The sequence below is a fragment of the Halichoerus grypus genome, chromosome 3 (assembly GCF_964656455.1).
Source record: "Halichoerus grypus chromosome 3, mHalGry1.hap1.1, whole genome shotgun sequence".
NCBI lineage: Eukaryota > Metazoa > Chordata > Mammalia > Carnivora > Phocidae > Halichoerus > Halichoerus grypus.
Window position 1 is genome coordinate 31946013 of NC_135714.1, and position 18704 is coordinate 31964716.

Consider the following 18704-nt stretch of genomic DNA (forward strand, 5'->3'; position numbering starts at 1 on the left):
TTTTTTAAAGAATTATATAATTTTTTTTTGACATTATAGGGTGGTGGTCGTTGTTGTTAAGTAAACTCTATCCCCAACGCACGACTCCAAGATCAAGAGTCACATGCTCTATGGACTGAGCCAGCCAGGTGCCCCACATCACAGGGTTTTTTAAAAAGTTCCTGCTCAGTTAATAATTGTCTTACTTGCATTTATCTGTTTCAGGAAGTATATATGCTGTCCATCGAAAGTCTGGCAGAAGTAACAGCACGCTGTATCGAGCAGCTTCACAAAGTAGCAGAATTAATTCTTCATGGGCAAGAAGAGGAAAAACCAGCTCAGGACCAAGCAAGAGTTCTGATAAAGTAAATGTTACTTTTAATTCTTATGTTTCCAGTTTTACGTGTATGTGCCATTCAGATGCACACGCGCACGTGCACACACACACCCCCCATGGGCTACTAAAGATTTAAATTACAAGTCAACTAATTCCATTGTTCTGTGGTCATCTTAGGAAATAGGCTCTCTTAGGACTCATAAGATTCTTAGCCGAATCATGTTAGCAAGAATAATAATAGTTAACTAGGAATTATTTATGAAGAGATTTAAGGAAAGACACACTAAATCGTTCAAGGGTAAGTGTTTATTTTCATAGATCGAAGTCTTAGAAGGACAGATTTTTAAGGTAATTGTGTTTTTAACGTACCACAAGAATAGAGAAAGAACATCTTTATGCGACTTCTCAGCCAGCTTCACAAAGATATTCCAACACACCCCTGCTGTTCCTAGGGACTTACACCAGCACCAGTCTCTGCGTATTCTGAATACTGGCAGTGATGGTTGGTGATGTAAGCCAGTTCCCTGCGGATTGCATGTGTGTGCATATGTGCTGTCATATGTTATCTTCTTCAACAAATAGTACCCCCTATTATTAGTTTATCCAGTAAAATAAAAATGTGTATCAATGTAACTTTATATACATGAAAATAGTCGGTATGGAGCATATATTAAAACAGTTGGTATGGAGCTGAAAAACAAGCCATTAACTTTACCCACATGGCTTTATGCGTGGTATAGAAAATTAGCACAGATCTGAACACCTTCTCATTACTACACAGACACAGGAGACAAAATAGAGCCTCCTAAAAATATATGGGTACACACACACACATTGCAACACACCCATTCACTTTGCTAGCTAACTAGTCTTTGCTTATTACTGCATTTGGCATCGTAGGTTGGGGAGCAGATGTTTCGTCGAAGAACCTTCCAAAAAGTCAATATTAGCATCTTTGTACTACTGGTAGCATTTCTCCTCACTTGTAAGGATTTGTCATCTAGTCTAGATTTTCCTACCTAAACATGGGAAAATGAAAGATATTATAAGAACCACACAATCCTGCACTTAATAGAGTTAGGAAAAATATGTACTTACCTTAATGTATAAAAGCAAGAGGAATGGGAAAAGGAGGAAAACTTGAAAACATCTAAGTGCTCTTTTATATTTGTGGTACTTATTTGTAAAGGGAGGGTGTTCAGAAGTCCCTAAGTATGTATAGCAGGACCTTACTCTTAGCACCTCTGATTTCCAGTCCAGATTATCCCAACCTTGCCAAGCTGCACCAAGCAAAAGGTAACAAGACTTCACATCTGTCTGTATAATAAGTGCCTTTCCACCCACCTGCCCAAGGACATAGACAAAATGCTCTGGGCTATCCCTGGACCTTATTCCTGACCCTTTCTGCAGATAAGTTTTGGATAGATGGATGGAAGGAATGGTGGACAGATAGAGCTCAACAAATACATACATAACTTAGAATTTATCAAAATAAAGCTTACCTCTACTGATTTCACTAGATATTTTAACATGTAAGATTCTTGACTTGGAGTTACTGTTTTTCTAGTAGTATTTTAACCACTATTAGTAAAAGTCATATATATGAATTATAAAAGGGAACAGATAATACTCACATCGTTACATTAACTGGGTTGTTTTCGGTTTTTGTCATCAAAGCAATGTTTGTTAAATATTGCGCCTGTCTTGCATTATTTTCTTGGGGAAACTCCTTACAAGTCAAATGGCTAGAATGAACTTGGAGTTTTGATATAAGAACAGATTTTATAGGATCTTTATTATGAGGCATCTAATAAAAAACATAATCAGGAAACAAAGAGACATCTGAGTTTGAATCCCAGCTCTATCCCATGTCCTAAGCAAGTTATTTAACCTTCTTAGGGCGCCTGGCTGGCGACTGGATCTCAGGGTCATGAGTTCAAGCCCCATGTTGGGCATGGGGCCTACTTAAAAAAAAGAAAAAGTTGCTTAACCTTTTTAAGTGCCAGTTTTATCATCTATAAAATGGGGATATTAATGTAATCCATAAGGTCACTATGAGGATTAAATATGATTACGCATATAAAAGTACTTAATGGGGTGCCTGGGTGGCTCAGTGGTTAAGCATCTGCCTTCGGCTCAGGTCATGATCCCAGGGTCCTGGGATCGAGCCCCGCATCGGGCTCCCTGCTCAGCGGGGAGCCTGCTTCTCCCTCTCCCTGTGCTACTTCCCCTGCTTGTGCGCTTTTTCTCTCTCTCTGTCAAATAAATAAATAAAATCTTAAAAAAAAAATGAAGTACTTAACATAGTACCTCAGTGAATGCTCATTATTATTTCAAAATGACCAGAAAGCTAGAGGAAAACCACTTGGCAAGAGGCTTACACCTCTAAACATATGGAGCTCAAGCCTCAAATTTTCCTGCATATGCTTTTGATTCTAAAAAGAAGTAGGGTGAATTAGGTGATTATTCATTAACTACGCCTGCAGAGAAAACCAGGATTCGATTCAACGGTGATTGTGAATCATGGAAGATTGTTGAGGAACCCCATTTCTACAGAGCATCTTCAAACTTGTGTGTGTTCTTTTAAATGGAATACGGTATCAATACCAGTCATTGTCTTGATGGTTCAATTATTTTATCTGATGGAAAATCCTCAAACCACTTTTTTTTTTTCTTTCAGATTAACTACTGCGATGTGTAAAGAAGTGGCCTCCTTATCAAAGAAGTTTACGAATTCTTTAACCACTGTTGGGGTGAGTTTCTAATATCGATTCTCTTTTCCACCCTTTATGGAAGATGGGTGTGTGAGGCAGTGTGAGGAGAAGTGCAGGTTGCAGCGCCTTCTCTGGCAGCTCGGTAAACGGAAGCTGCGCCATGATGTCTGCTGAGACCAGACCAGCAGCGCCTTGTCAGGACAGGCAGCCTCGGGCTCTCACCCGACTGGGTTCTCGTCCTGACACTCCCATCTCCGACTTACAACGTAGTAGGTGGGTTTTGAAACATCTCTGGGCCTCATTTTCTTTATTTGTTTGAAAAGAATTCAAAGACGCCTGGGTGGCTCAGTTGGTTGAGCGTCTACCTTGGGCTCAGGTCATGATCCCGGGGTCCTGGGATCGAGTCTCGAGTCAGGCTCCCTGCTTAGCGGAAAGTCTGCTTCTCTGTCTCCCTCTGCCCCTCCCCGCCGCCCAGCTCTTGCTCTCTCTCTCTCTCTCAAATAAATAAATAGAAGTCAAATGGAAGTTCCTTTCATTAATTAATATCTGTGACCTATAATTCAAGAATCTCTATTAAAATAATTTGAATACTCGCATTCACTGTTGCCCTCAGAACCTGTCGTATATACACCACCCAAGGTGAGAGCTTTCTTTACTTTATTATTACACTTGAACTGTAACCAAAAGAAAAAAAATTTTACCGATTCGCCTAAGTGTTTCTGTTCTCAAGGGAACAACTTTGAAAGGTTCGGCGTTTGTTCGGAGGTGCGGCTTCTGGTTATTTTCTTCAGAGGCCAGTCACATTATATAACCCCACCTTAGGGGCATCAGGAAGACAAGTGGAAACTATTCCTTTTTAACCTTTCTACTGTTTCTTTTAAGGCCCTGAACTCAAGGGCAGATCTTGCCGTGAGGAAGAGCGCGTTCGATTTCCTGTGTCCGTCGGGGCCTGTTTTTCGGGTACCGCGAGCTGTGTCACGTCCGGGTTCTGGAGGCGGGCAGGCTGAAGTCAGGGTGTCGGAGGCACATGCTCTCTCAGGGAGCCTCTGCCAACTGCCGTGGCTCCAGGCATGCTTTGCCTAACTGCAAGCTCTTTCTCTGTCTTCACATCATCCTCCCTCTGTGCCCGTGTCCAGATTTCTCTCTCTGATAAGGACACCATCTGTATGGGATTCGGGTATGACCGGTGGGACGTCATCTTGACTCAGGACATCTGCGATGACCCTGTCTCCCAGTAAGGGCACATTCCCATGTTCTGGAGGTTAGGACTGCACCAGATCTTTTCTGCGAGGACTCAATTCAGCCTTTAACAGGAAGGACCAGAAACAAGCTCTACATAATCGACCCAGAGAAGGGACTTTATTAAAGGAGGTGGAGCCATGTGAGCAGCTGTGGGGACCCAGCACCAGGATACAAATACCCTCTCTCTCCAAAGTGTTGCCATTCATGTGACCGAGTTGTAGCACTTCCCGACCCCATGTCTTTCCATTCGGATTCGGGGTTTGTGAGTGAGAAGCCTGCAAGGCTCATCAGTGCAGGTCACATGTCCACCTGGTGTCACCTGTAGTGACCGGGGCAGGATCATATCATGCAGACCTACCTGGCTGTTGGGGCGCACTTTCCCCACCCCCCTCCCCACCAAGGCCAAGGGCAGTTCTCAAAAGAAGCGGAAATGATGATAGACCAGTCAGCAGAGAAGTGACTCGACTAATTAGGGCTGAGCTACCTACCACCTATTCATTCTGTTGTCAAGGAATCTGGTTTGCTTCTCCTATTTTGCAAAGCATGAGCTTTCACACTTGTATAATTTGGGGGCTTCCACAGTAAGAGCTTCACTGTATGTAGGAAGAGTGAAGGGAGAGAGAGAAGTTCATTGATATGATAGGCTTGATAAAACGCATTTCTGTGCTCAGTGTTGCCTGAGTAACCGACACCCGTGGACTGTGGTGTAACTGCCAGGCTTACAGAGATGTGCGAGGTCTTAATCAGGATGAGATGGCCTCAGCCACCCAGCTTCCCAAGGCTCTCTGTACCCCCTTCTCACTCTTTCCCCGGTTCACTAGGTGGGAAATTGAGGCCCGAAGGGGTGACCAATGCCCCCAGGCCTCTCAATTGATCTCTCACCTCCAGGTGGCTGCCCGTCAGACAGATGGCCAACTGTTTGTTTCTCTGTGGCTATCTAGGGATGAGGATGTATATGTCTTTAGGTGTGTGTGTTATATGTTATCTATGATTTATGTTGGACATCCATTTATTTACATTCGTGGGTAATATTCACGGTATTGCTTCCCATTTTTTTTGACCTATTGTCTTCCAGCACAGTGCTTCTCACACCTGAAGGTGAAGGCACATCACCTGAAGAACTTGTTAAAATGCAAGTTCTGAGCCCATAGGCTGGGGATGAGGACTGAGATTCTGCACATCTAATAAGTTCTCAGATAATAACAGTGTTGCTGATCCACAGTGTACATTCTGAGTAGCAAGGCTCTAGCAACTGGGTGTGCACCTGCACTTACACCTGTGTGCACACCTAGGTATATCGTACATGCGTACCAATGTTTGTGTGCACAAAACCCAGAAGACACGGGTTACCACTTTGGAGAAAGAAAAAGCTAAAGCTAAACAGAGTTTACTGAAATGCCGTCCCGTCACAACAATCCCCCTGATCTTGTGCTAAGATGAATCATTTACATCGAGTTTCTGTTCTCTGAAATAGCCATTATTCATAACTTGAAGGTAATGAGTGCATATCGCTCTCCAGACTCCATTTAAGTTGCATGCATATCTCATTGATTCTGAAAACCAACGTCATTTTATTGCCCTCACTTTGATTATATTTTAGAGGTTTATTGATAATCAAATAAACATGAAAGCAAATACCATAATGGATTTTCTGGTTAGTTACTAAAATGACTGGGTTTTTAAAGAGTTTTTCCCCAAGACTCCATTGTGGTTTCCCCAGTAAGACATTACTTTGCCCTCAGTAGAGTAGTGTCAGTGAAAATGCGTTGCTCTGGAAAGATATATTCCATCTATATACTTTTGTTTACCATAAAGTCGTCTGGGTACAATAAGGAACACCAGCCTATTAAACTTGCCCTCTCTCTTTCCAGGCCCTTTAACTATTTATTGTCTAAGAGTAAAGTGAACACTTAGAGAAGACTGTTGATTGATAGACTTATAGTGGAAATAATAATAATGATACTAACACTAGCTCTCACTTTTTGAACACCTACTTAATTCAGGCTCTGTCTCTCTGTGCTTTACATATATTCATGTTTTGCAAACTGGAATCTTCAGATCTGTCTGGAAGTGATATTAAATTTAATTTGGGGGTGCCTGGGTGGCTCATTCATTTAAGCGTCAGACTCTTGATTTCAGCTCAGGTCATGATCTCAGGGTCCTGGGATGGAGCCCCATGTTGGGCTCTGCGCTCAGCAGGGAGTCGGCTTTCAGATTTTCTGTCTTCTCCCTCTGCCCCTCCCTGCTGCCGGCATGAAAGAGAGAGTGCGCTCTCTCCCTTCCCCCTCTCTCTAAAATAAATAATCTTTTTATAAAAAAAAGAATTAAGAAAAAGATCTTTAAAAAAAATGTGTTATTTTTGCTACTGATCTGGAAGACATACCCTAGAACCAAGTACCCATGTTTGCATTTAAAACAAGAAAGAAAATAAGGCTACTGACTGGGGCTGGGACTAGGGTGGGCCAGTAAAGTACTTAACTCACCCGCAAAATTTAAGAGCTTACCCTGCCCCCAGCCCCCCCCCAAAAACAAAGAAACAACATCAGTCATCTAGATAGATATTTTAATGTAAAATTTAAAAAATGAAAATGAATGCGAAAAGATCATGATGAACAAAATATCAACATTTTCAGTAGAGACAGGACCCAACCCTGTATTTGTACGACCCAGCCTCACTCACCACCCTGTAATCCCAGACGTGCTACAAGCTTTCAATACTTAAAGACATCTGTGTTTAAATTTCTAGCTATGTGACCTTAAACAAGTTGCTCAACCTTCCTGATTCTAGTTTCTCATCTCTAAATTAAGGTTATCATATCATGGTACTTCCCTACCTACTAGGATTTCTGTCAAAATTAAACGAGATTATATAGAAGAAGCACCAAATGTGAAGCCTGGTCTATAATAAGCATTCCATTTCTCCTCTCCTTCCTCTTTAAGAGATCCCTCAACAAAGCCAGCATATGACATTTGACGTGGCAAGCCTTGCAGTATGAGCACCTAATCTGTCAATTTCATCCTTTTGATTCCACAGAGCGACAAGAAGGCTGAGGTCCTTAACCCCATGATCAATAGTGTCTTGTTAGAGGTAAGTGGCCCCCAGAGAGAAAGTGCTTCTGAATCAAAGCAAATGTTAGAGCTACTTTTTTTTTTTTTTGTCTTTTTCCCAGGCAGCGAGTGTTATAGCAATTCTAAATCTTGCCATCAACAGTCTTTTTTGAGTATATGTGTATAGCCCAACCAGCTGTTAAACCCTTGGGTGAAACAACAATCCCTAATTTTCAAGAATTCCTGATTATAAAGAGAAATGCTAAGCTTGCACGTTATTTCTGTTGCTGTTTCCTCCGGCAGAAGCACATTTCTGCTGCCAAGTTTGACACCAGATTTAACACTGTGATTAGCGGCTGCAACGAGGGCTTCTTGCTCAGTGGTGATTTTTGTAAAAATGGGCACTTCTCTCCATTCAAGAGAACCTTTGGTTTAGCTGGGTCTAAGCTTCAGACTAGCAGTGTTGACCAGTGGACTGTTTAGCCTCTGCCTGTTCAGTGACCAGAGGCTCTGTCCTCAGAGACCACTCAGTCCATGGCCTGCCGGCTCGCCGGGGCTCAGTAACACTGTCCCCAGACCGCTGTGGTCTTGCCAGAGGTAGTAACCTAAGAGAGAAGAAAATAGGCCTGGGAGGCTTCATTCTTGCTGTGTTCCACCTGTGACTAGTGGAGGAAGACCTTCCAGGAGGGGCCTCACTATAAGGAATTGGCATATCTATAGCCCCAAGGCGCCCAGCTGCAACCACAGGTGTTCACAGGTGAAGTTTGAACACGGGCAATGCATATCCAGCAGTTTTTGACATACACTGAAGTAGCTGTCAATTGCAGAGTTTGGAAATTACCAAATGCAAGTCAGGGAAGGCTACTTATATACTTACAGTGATGTCTGTGGGAATTGTGCCTTACTGTTAAGGAAAACAACCAAGGTACAAAAGTAACAGAGCGGTGGCATCAGGTGTCACCATTTAGGACACCACCACGCAGGGGGGTGAGGTCAACCATCAGGGACAAGGAGCCAAGCTCTGGAGGACCCAGCTAAGAGGAAAGCCAGGCAGTCAGAGGCAGACTGTGGAACAAGAAAGTGTCTCTCCCGGCCACCCAGAAGGCTTCCACAGATTCACTTACTATGTTGATCATGAAGAATATGTGGTCAAATGTTGATTCATTTCCCCAGTGGGAGTTTTCTTATGACTTGGTGACCTGAAACATTAAATGGTCCCTTTGTGCACTGCTGTATGTTAGGGTACCACAGAACACGAATGGCAACATCAAATACCCAAACCAAGGAGAAGGTACCAACATGCACAGGAGGAGGACAGCCCTCAAGGATTGGCTGTGAATAATTGCACAATAATATCTCCAGTTCCCTTTATGGAGCCCATGCTTGTTTATTCACCTCTAGGTTAAGACACACTAGAGCTCCCTGCACACTGTGCTTTTGTGTTAGTTCAGGACAGTGGGGTTGGTCTGGGAGAAGGATGGGTATGACCAGACATGTTGGGTCATGAATGCACACATATCGATGTACCCTCCAAGTCTATGGAAATGACTTGCCTCGTGGGGAGAGAATTCTTCTCTCTGTTGAAGAGCTGAATGCATTCCATCCAAAGGAATGTGTTTACATTTGCTTTAAGCACCAACATTAAAGGGAACGTATTATAAAATACTGCGAGGTTTGAAGAGAGGGACCGTTATCAGACGGGAAGAACTGCCAGGCCTGACCCCTGAAGGCAGCCCTCCAAGCATGTGTCTCCCTCCTCCCAGGGCTGCAACAGCACCACGTACATCCAGGACGCCCTCCAGCTGCTGCTGCCTGTGCTGCAGGTTTCACGGATCCAGACGGGTTGTTCAGAAGCTCGGCCGGAACCTGGCCAGACTCCGTCTGGTTAAAGAGGAGGGCAGGCCACATTGCTTGGATAATACCATTTCCGGGGATGTTTTCTCCACATCTGGCCCCAGACGCCCCTTGGAGGACTCTACAGGCAATTTTGCATGGACAGTCTGGAGAATCAAGTTGAGAGAGAGTATCCTGTCTCTTAATGTATATGGTGGTTTTACAAATAGTTGTGTTTTCTTTATGTTAATTTAAATTTACATGGCTTTATACTGATAATTGCCTTTCATTTGAAGTTCATTCACCAATATTCATTTCCATTTTCCTGGCCAAGCATGCTATATTTAGAAATTCATGGGCAGATCCGAGACTTTTTTTTAATCCTTTAATTTCCCACCTTTAAGTTCCCATTCTTTATAGTATTACTTTAAATCAATTCTTATACTGAACTTGGTTTTGTTATATAAATATCATAGGCAAAGATAACACTACTTATAGATAGTACCTATTATGGTAAAAGAGAAACGTAAGTATTTCTTTATAGTAACTCATTCTGAAAAGAAGCTTTCATCGAGCTTCTACTGTGTGCTCACAATAAAGGAACATGATCTCAACCCAGTAAAGACAGTCATTCGCAGTAATCTCTACACCCAACGTGGGGCTCAAACTCACAACCCTGCTATCAAGAGTTGTACGCTCTACCAACTGAGCCAGCCAGGTGCCCCTAGACAAATACTGCAGAAGATGGTTTAGAATAATTCTTAAAATGCTTAAAAATACTAATAAATTTTCTAAACCTTAAAAAATTTGAAGAGCAAGGTAAACTAGTGGTTTGTTTTTTTTTAATGTTCTGCCCTTCAATGTATTATTGTATTTTTCAACACTCCCTGGACTTTTTGACCCCAAACTTTATATATGGGGTGAAAATATATATGAAAAAGGGGTACTAAAGAGAATCCAGTTTAAACTTGACTCATTATGACCATAAGTACATGATCGCATAATTACAAAGCTTGGAGACATTCAAATAGAAAATTAAAGGGATCTTAACACAGCAGACCCCCAGACTACATCTTTCAATCTGAGGCAAGATATTCTATAAATTCACCGATCACACTCACTAATGGTAAATACCATCATTAATTCTAAAGGGCAGAAAATACTGATGTGTGGGATGACTGACTGGTATATTGATCCATGAGAGGCTGTCGAGGAGCCTCTGAAACCAAGAGAGGCACTGACAGTGGGTGCTTCTCCTGAGCTCGCTAAGTTCATTCGTTCATTCCGGGTGGGGGTTCATATCCAGCTCCTATTTCAGAGCCCCTTCTGCATCCCTACAAGCCTCATCACAAGATGTCTTGCCCCATGGCTCTCTCCAAGGCAAATGAAGCATGTACTTTTGTAAGGGTAAAAATCCTTCCTTGACATTTGCTTTTATTCCTCTGATGGAGTAGACTATCTTTATCCCATCCAGGTAAAGTGGGACCATTTTAATATTGCCCTGTATCTTGTTAGCATTTTATTCATCTGCATCCTCTATTTCATTTGTGTAGCTCCTGAAACAACCAAATAGAAAACATAAGAACAATGATTTACAATCTGGAAAAGAACTCTCTGAGGAATCAATTAAAGATGCTCTTTTTTCCTCTTCTTGATTGCCTGAAATGTTCCTGATATTAAGTCTAGAGAACAATTAACTGATGAAAATGTTGCATTTACCTCTTTGTAAATTTTGGACATATTATGTCTAGAGCAGAGGAAAGGACTTAGATTTACAATTTCTTCACATCAGATTTTTTAGCGTCGGATGGATTTATAGATATTAACTGGAAATGTAACAGGAATGAGTAGTTTCAAGAGCTGGATTCCCAGAAATAGACTTTAAGCCCAACTGCACCCATTTAGTTTATAGCAACATTTTTAATCATAAAATGAAATAGGAATCTGTAGAAGAATAAGAGATAATTGTCCTTTAAAAATGTAGTTGACATTATTTACATTGCATTTACATATGTTTTAACGATATATCAAAGGTTGCCAAGTAGAAACAGGCTGAGAGATGATTACTGGGGCCGAGCCCAATGGTCTGTGAATTACATTATTTAAGAGAGAATAATCACTTAAAATATATCCACCCTCCAGGATTGCTCTCTTTCAATGCTGGTTTTCATGTTCACTTTTAAATAATTGCTTCTTTGCTTTCCTTTAAAACCTAGCAAAGCCCACGATCCCAATCTGGGCAAATGTCAATCACTTACTGAATGAATGATTTAGCAGGCTTACTTTGGAAGTTTTGTATTCCTTCAATAATCCTTTACATAAATTGGTTTCATTTCACTCTATGCAATTACCCTGAACAAGTGTAGCAGCTTTTTTTCTTACATCAAGTGCAAAATAAGTTCTAGTCTAAATAATGAATGTAGTCCTGTGCCTGTGCCTTATTAAATAAAAAAACATCAAAAGCATATTTCCAATTCAAAGCAAAATGCATCCCAGAAAAAAATTGCCTTGGGGTATTGATACATAGGGCTCTAAAGGGTGAAATTGAGTCCCAAATCTTAAAGCAGAGGCCTAAGCTTAAATATTCTATCCCACTGAGAACAGAATCCTGTCTTCTCTCCGGGTCTCACACAGCGCTGCACTGCAAGCTCATGATTAAATGAATAGTGTGACCAGCTGAGCTGCGGCAGTGGCAGGAGCCTCAGCAACACCAGCTAAGGAACCAGGGACCTTAGCAGCAGAGCTCGGAGGGGATGGAGAAGCATCGGCTTTGGGTGGGCTAAAGGAAAGTGCTAAATATAGGGTAGAAGTCTGAATGCAGAAAGGAGAGCTTTTCTGTGCTTTGTAGACGTCAGCTGACCCAGGAGCTCACCTATCGGGGAAAGTCACCTTCTACACAGGCTGGCCACGCTGCACTTAAGTTAGAAACAAAAACAGGTGGATTTCAATCAAAGGCATCCCAGAGGTCTTGGAATTACGTCTTAGGAAAGTAATTTAGCAAAAATGTAAAATAAACATATTTCTCTTCTTTCCTAAAAAATATATAATATATGTAATATATATGTATAGAGAGAGATGATAGATGATAGATGGATAGATAGATGATAGATATAGATAGATAGATGATAGATAGATGATAGATAGATAGATAAAGTGTATGCTAAACAGATGGGGTGGATCATAATACATGATTTCAATCCATGTTTAATTTTACAAGAGCAATTATTCTTCAGCATTAAGCTAATTTTTGTAATGTGAAAATTGCCCTTTGATCTTCCTCTTAATCATGCCCTACATTCTGATAACTCAGATCCAGACTTCAACCTGGTTTCTTAAATGACTGTGTTTGTGAAGGCACATCGGAAGAGGACATACTGACAATCTGTTTTAGAACTGCAATTTTGCCTTGTTTTTATAGTTGATTAGAATTCAAAAAGCCATAGGAGTGGATCCAGACCAGCCACCCTTCATTCACATAAAAGAAAAAAAAAAAACCATGTGGTTCACCATGTGTTTTGTTCTTCTAGATAGCTCATAACTTATTCAGGTTTGTGCTCATTTTCTGTATGTTCCCCCGTAATAGAGTCTGTGCTATGATACCCGCTATTAAACAAATCTGAGGAAACACATCACTCTGTTCTTTTTTTCTTTTTTTTTTTTTTGCTTAGATCTGAAAATAATGAGTTATCCTACCCTTTGAGAATCTTACCTTTAGCAATGACTAAATTATTATAACCCAACAGTAAGAAATGCAGAGACGGTGTTTCTGATATTTCTGGCATCTGGGGTCATCATCGACTGGGGATAGAAGAGAATTACGGTTAGAATTTTGTGTGGGGATTTAAGCCACATTTACCTTTGTCTGGATCAGAGAATATTTCCCTCTGCATGAGTTGTCAGCCAAAAAGCAATGGGATTATGTCTGCCTGTGGTCACTGCTGACTCACTTGACAGGCCTGTCTCTTCTATTAGTCTCAGGGGAATTCTATACTGCAAAAGAATAATATGTACATTTTTTATATGCCTCCCCTGAGTGCAGAATTTGGGGTGATTCAGAGATGATCTATCTCCCTGCCCTGGGTTTCACCGCTGGGCTTCTGGAGCTATCATTTGGAGGAAAAAGCCAGCAGAGAAGCCAAGACCAGATGGATGGAACCTTGGCAAAAAGCAAAGCTAAGCCTCTCTCTGCCTTTGAGTCCCTGCCATGTTATCCTTTTTCTCTCTCAGGATTTTTTTTTTTTTTTTTTTGACAGCTCATAAGTGCCTCTCTTCCTGGATCAGCCTTTACAGTCCTGCTTCTCTTTTCTACAGCTTTTCTTCCCTTCCCCTTTCTTTCCGATGATACTACCCTTTCCCCGTTGATCTCCTCAGAAAACAATCCATCCAAAAGATTTCAATAATAATAATTAATATGTATTTACTATGTGCCGGACACTGTGCTGAGTATTTTATGAGCATTGTCCCATTTCATCTCCATAATTACACTACTGGGTAGATATTATTACAATCTCCACGGCCCGAATGAGAACCCTGGGACCCAGAGAAATTCTAGAATTCATCCAACGTTACACAACTAGTGAAACAGAGCCAGGATTCAAACCCAGGGCAGTTGGACCTGACTAGCCAGCGTATTTTAAAGTACTACACACAGCCTCCAAACAAAAAAGAAACGTCATGGGTTATTTTTAGAGACATCTGAACACTTACATGTTTAGCTCTCTTTACGCGGTGAGGTGGATTTGTAGCTGAAAGATTTGGTTGTCAGCTTTGGTTGTTTCCATGCAACTGAGAACAAAGTGGGACTAAAGAGACACAGAATGAAGCCATGCAAGGTCACCCCTGGATGAATCTCACCCCAGGCTGGCCACATCACCTCTTCACAGACATTTACATCAAGCAGCTTCCTGGCCATCAACCCAGCCTCCTGTCTCACAGGTGCCTTTGATACGCCTAAAATGGCTCCATTTCCTCCTCCTCCCCCGCCCCCTTCCCTGGTGCCAGGGAAACCCATTTGTAAATCACCACCCTTCCTGAAAATCCTTAACCCTCTACTACCTGCCTGGAGCATAGGGATTTTTTTTATGTTCTCCCTGTGTTGAAGATTACCGACTTATCTAGGCAGCCGTTTAGCTGAATCTTCAGAACCAGGTGCTGTGAGATACTAATAAATATCTTAAAGATGTACTAAATAATGCCTTCTTGCCTCTGACCTTGATGCTGTTCCCTATGAAACCCAAATAATGATGACGGTAATGGTAGTGGCATTCTTATTTACTGAGTACTTACTATGTTCCAGACACTCTACCTCTGTGATCTCATTTAATCCCCAGTGTCAATCTTATGAGATAGCTACTATTATTATACCCATTTTACAGGTGAAAAAATGAAGCTCAGAGAGGTTCAATAATCTCTATGTTTATCCACCGAATAATTGGAAGAGCTAGGATTTATGTCCAGGCAGTATATAAAATACTGGACAGAGCCCACGGACAAGCAGATACCTGGTCATAAAAAGGACATTTTCCCTTGGGTTGAGTCCTTCTCCAGCTAATACCTGGGCTCTCCTCTTCCTATCCTGTGGCTTCAGGCAGGATAAATTGTTCCACAAATCTCCCTGTCAGAAGCCTAACCACATTTTTCCTGCTGATGCCTCTGATCCCAAGAGAAGGTGGGCAACCTATACATCCCATTCTCCCTCATGTTATAAACCTCATGTTGAATGATCCGTTTCTCATTGAAAACAATGATTGCCTTTTTTGACACTTCTGCAGGAAAGCTCTAGCCTGCTATCTTTGCAAAAAAAAAAAAGTCCCACAGCTAAGAAATGTGATAAAGGACAAGAAACCAAATGATGGACTGCCGGACAGAAAGACTTTCCGTCAGAAAGAATTATTTGGTCCTGGAAGGCATCTCCGTCACAGATGTGTGGGATACTTTTGTTTCCGGCAGACTCACAGCTCCCTCCCTCCCTCACTTCTTCCAGGTCTTTATTCAAAAGCCACCTTCTTGGTGAGGTCTCTCCAGTTCAAATTGCAACCTTCCCAATATTTCATATTCCCTTTCCCTGCAGTTTTTTTCTCCTCAGGATGTATCATAGCTAACATCCTTTGTATCTTACTTGTCTATTATCTATCTCTTGCACTAGAATGTAAATTCCACAAGACAGATTTTTTTGTCTGTTACCATATTGCCAGGACCCAATGCTGTTGCTTGGCACCTAGTAGGTGCTCAGTAATTATTTGTTGAATGAACAAATACATCAAAGTCTTAAGTGTATGATTTGTGAATACTGAATGAGAGGATGGAAACAGCCATATTATAGGGCAGTTAATGAGAAAATGTCTGGTTGAGTTATGTTATGAAATGTTAACTATAGAAATAATTTTGTCCATTTTAATGGTATTTGATGTTGTAGGACAAATGGATATGATTTGGAGGCTTAGAAAAATATAAACATTTTTTCCATTAAGGTGAATGGAATTGCATTTTTTACTTAGAAGAATTCACTCTATGAGAGATTTTTCAAGACTCTTCATCAAGCAGGGGTTGATTATGGTGAAAAATTAAAACCACCTAAATAAGTAACTATAGGTATACTGATACTGTGGAATAGTATGCAACAGCTAAAAAGAATAAAAAGAAAGTGTCTTAGTCATTTTGGGTTGCTGTAACAAATACACCACAGACTGGGTGGCTTGAAGAACAAACATTTATTTCTGCAGTTCTGGAGGCTGGTAAGTCCAAGGTCAAGGTGCTGGCAGATCCAGTGTCTGGTGAGAGCTGGTGTCCTGGTTTGCAGATGACTGTCTTCTCAGTATATCCTCACATGACAGAGAGCAGAGAGAGACAGGAAGCAAGCTCTCTTGTGTCTCTTCTTATAAGGGCAGTAATCCCATTCATGAGGGTTCTCCTCTTATGACCCAATTACCTCCCAAAGGTCCTATCTCCAAATATCATCACACTGGGGATTAGGCTGAATTCTGGGGGATGCAAATATTCAGTCCATAGCAGGATGGAAGAGATCTCTGGACTAACAGATCTCCAAGATGTATTATTGAATGAAAAAAAGAAATTCACAATATGGTGGTACTTGTAGAATATTTATCTAAAATGACACATGCACACACACTCAAAGATATACTACACACACACACACACACACACACACACACCCCTAGAAGAAGATCTAGAAAGATACACATATAACCACCAACAATGCTGTGACCAGGGGTGGAAAGTGTTGTGATAAGGTAGAGGATTTGGCATAGTAATCACAGGGAACTCCAGTGTTATTTGTAATAATTAAATATTTTTATAATGAAATTCTATTAATGGATGACTTATGAAACAACATTTTTAAAAATCAAAACAAGAAGCGAGGTGCCTGGGTGGCTCAGTCAGTTAAACATCCTTCTCTTGATTTTGGCTCAGGTCATGATCTCAGGGTTGTGAGATCGAGCCCTGCATCGGGCTCTAAGCTGAGTGTGGAGCCTGCTTGAGATTCTCTCTCTCCCTCTCCCTTTGCCCCTCCCCACTTAAAAAAAATCAAAACAAGAAGCAAAAGAAAATTCCTTCTGATCAGGGAGCTAAGAGGATAGGGCCCTACCAGTGACTTAAAGCATAAAACACACAAATTATTTTTCAATAGAAGAGTCAGAAGTATGAGTGAGGGCCTCTTCGTGATTTGGATTTCTTCATCATCAATATTCCTAGAAGGTTCTAAGACAAGTTGGATGACTATACAAATCTCTTTTTGCTTTCCTCAGAGAAGCCCAAGCCAAGTATTCCAAATGCATAGTTTGTAAAGACTGTGATTATGTAAACAGAAAAATTTGTCATTTCCATCTCATTGGAGATGGACTCCAACTTTCTTAGCCAGATAGTCTCTGTAATCTTCCTACTAAACCCAAACAGCTCTGAGATACATAATGGCAACAGAAGCAATTTCAGAAACTTCTGGAGGGAAACACCGCACAAATAAATGAGTCTGTGATTCAGAGTTATTAGCTTGATGCCCAAATGCATATCATATTTGCGAGAAGCAGTTTACAATCTGCTCTTCTTGACAAATGTAGCACAAGGGGATTTAAATCCCTGCATTTGCAATTTCTGTCTTTCCTCCAAATTTATGGCAAAACTGTAGACACGAATAATGTGTCAGGGTTGAATGAATTGAGGTCTCTGCTCTCCTCCTACAGCTCCATTTCACTCAAGGGAGAGTAATAAATGGAAAGTAAAGGAAAGTCTCAGTAGATAATGAATCTGAGTCCTAATAACCTTCCTGAACTACAAAATGGATTTGTAATTTATTTGGCATTGCCCAAACTATTTGGTGCCGATAGTGAGGTGTGAAAACATTTTGGCCACTTTGGGCCACAACTGTACATTTTAAGCATTTCCTCAACAATTCATGAAGGGTCAGAACTACCCTTCCCTGGCAAGGATAAAAATTATCCCTCAATGGTAATGAAAGACTTGTTTCCATCCTGCCCTAGACATTTGTTGCCTTCATGGGGTTGTGATTGATTATTAAGGAGTCTTGATTGTCCTGCAGCCCTGGGACCATAGCATGACCATTTATATAAGATATGGGTGTTACAAGCCAATACCTTGTATCCCACATCTCTCTTTCTTTTAAAACCACTCGGTCTTTGGCAAGGAATGTGAAGACTCACATTTACTCAAGTGAAGTCCTGTGCAAAATAGCATGTTTGCTTGCTGAACAGTACCTAGTCTGTCACTTAGCTGGTCATCTCCTTCTGGATTTGCTGCAAAGGCAGCAGTTGGTCAGTCATTGCTAGGTCATTGATACCTAATGAGAATAATATACATAAATGGGCTGAAACTAGTTAGCTTAAAAAATGAAAGGCTTGTTGATTTTTAAAGGCAGGCATAAAGTCCTCCATGTTTTGCATCCAAATGTTGCCCTTTTGCCTCTTTGAGGTAGACGTTTGTTTTATTTTTTTTCTTAACCAGAGCTAAAACTGAAACAAATCATGAGATAAAGAGAACATCTATTGGTTTTCATGAACCTATACCCGTCGTTCATTCAATCATCCATCCATTCATCTATCTATCCAGTAGGTCCACAATATTTATTATGCAGACCAAGTAAAATAAAATTGGGTTCAATTTGAAATTCACTCTGCCCTTCTCCCATCCCAAATTAGGTAAATCAGTTTGAGCCAAGAAATCCAGTAGGTATATCCATGGTTTTTGCAAACACCCACCTGTATGCTAATGCCACCCAAATTTCTACCTGGAACCCTGACATCACTCCTAAATTCTAACCAGAGTTGCCTACCTGCCAGACCTCTGTACATCAGTATTTGAATATCCCACTAAACATAATCTGAACACATCCAAATTGAATTCATCATCTCTCCTTCTCCTCCTACATTCTCTGTTGGATGCACAGTGTTACTTCTGCCAGAAGCCTAGCTGTCACCCTAGGCTGCTTCTTCTCTTCATCCTCAATGTCTGGTCAGTTGCCAAGTGCTATTGCTTACTTCTTTGTGTATCTTCCTCCATCTCATTGCCTCAGTCTTGTT

At 41.2% G+C, this 18704-nt stretch overlaps 1 protein-coding gene and 1 long non-coding RNA gene across 5 annotated transcripts in view; one reads left to right on the top strand and one right to left on the bottom strand.

Moving 5' to 3' along the window:
* The window catches only part of FAM114A1 (family with sequence similarity 114 member A1), a 68577-nt gene extending 55795 nt beyond the window's left edge, over positions 1-12782 (top strand). For all 4 annotated transcript variants that reach the window (XM_036112380.2, XM_036112384.2, XM_078068513.1 and 1 more), the window contains 4 exons: positions 205-344; positions 2997-3069; positions 7307-7360; positions 9084-12782. In XM_036112380.2, coding sequence (XP_035968273.1) covers positions 205-344; positions 2997-3069; positions 7307-7360; positions 9084-9209 — 393 coding nt within the window. In that variant the 3' untranslated portion in view covers positions 9210-12782. The remainder of the gene's footprint in view (positions 1-204; positions 345-2996; positions 3070-7306; positions 7361-9083) is intronic.
* On the bottom strand, positions 7371-13993 carry LOC144381335 (uncharacterized). The gene is made up of 4 exons (XR_013446314.1): positions 13861-13993; positions 12863-12951; positions 8445-8519; positions 7371-7925 (listed from the first exon to the last, which is right to left on the bottom strand). It is a non-coding gene; the product is annotated as an uncharacterized LOC144381335 (long non-coding RNA).
* Between the last annotated feature and the right edge of the window lie 4711 nt (positions 13994-18704).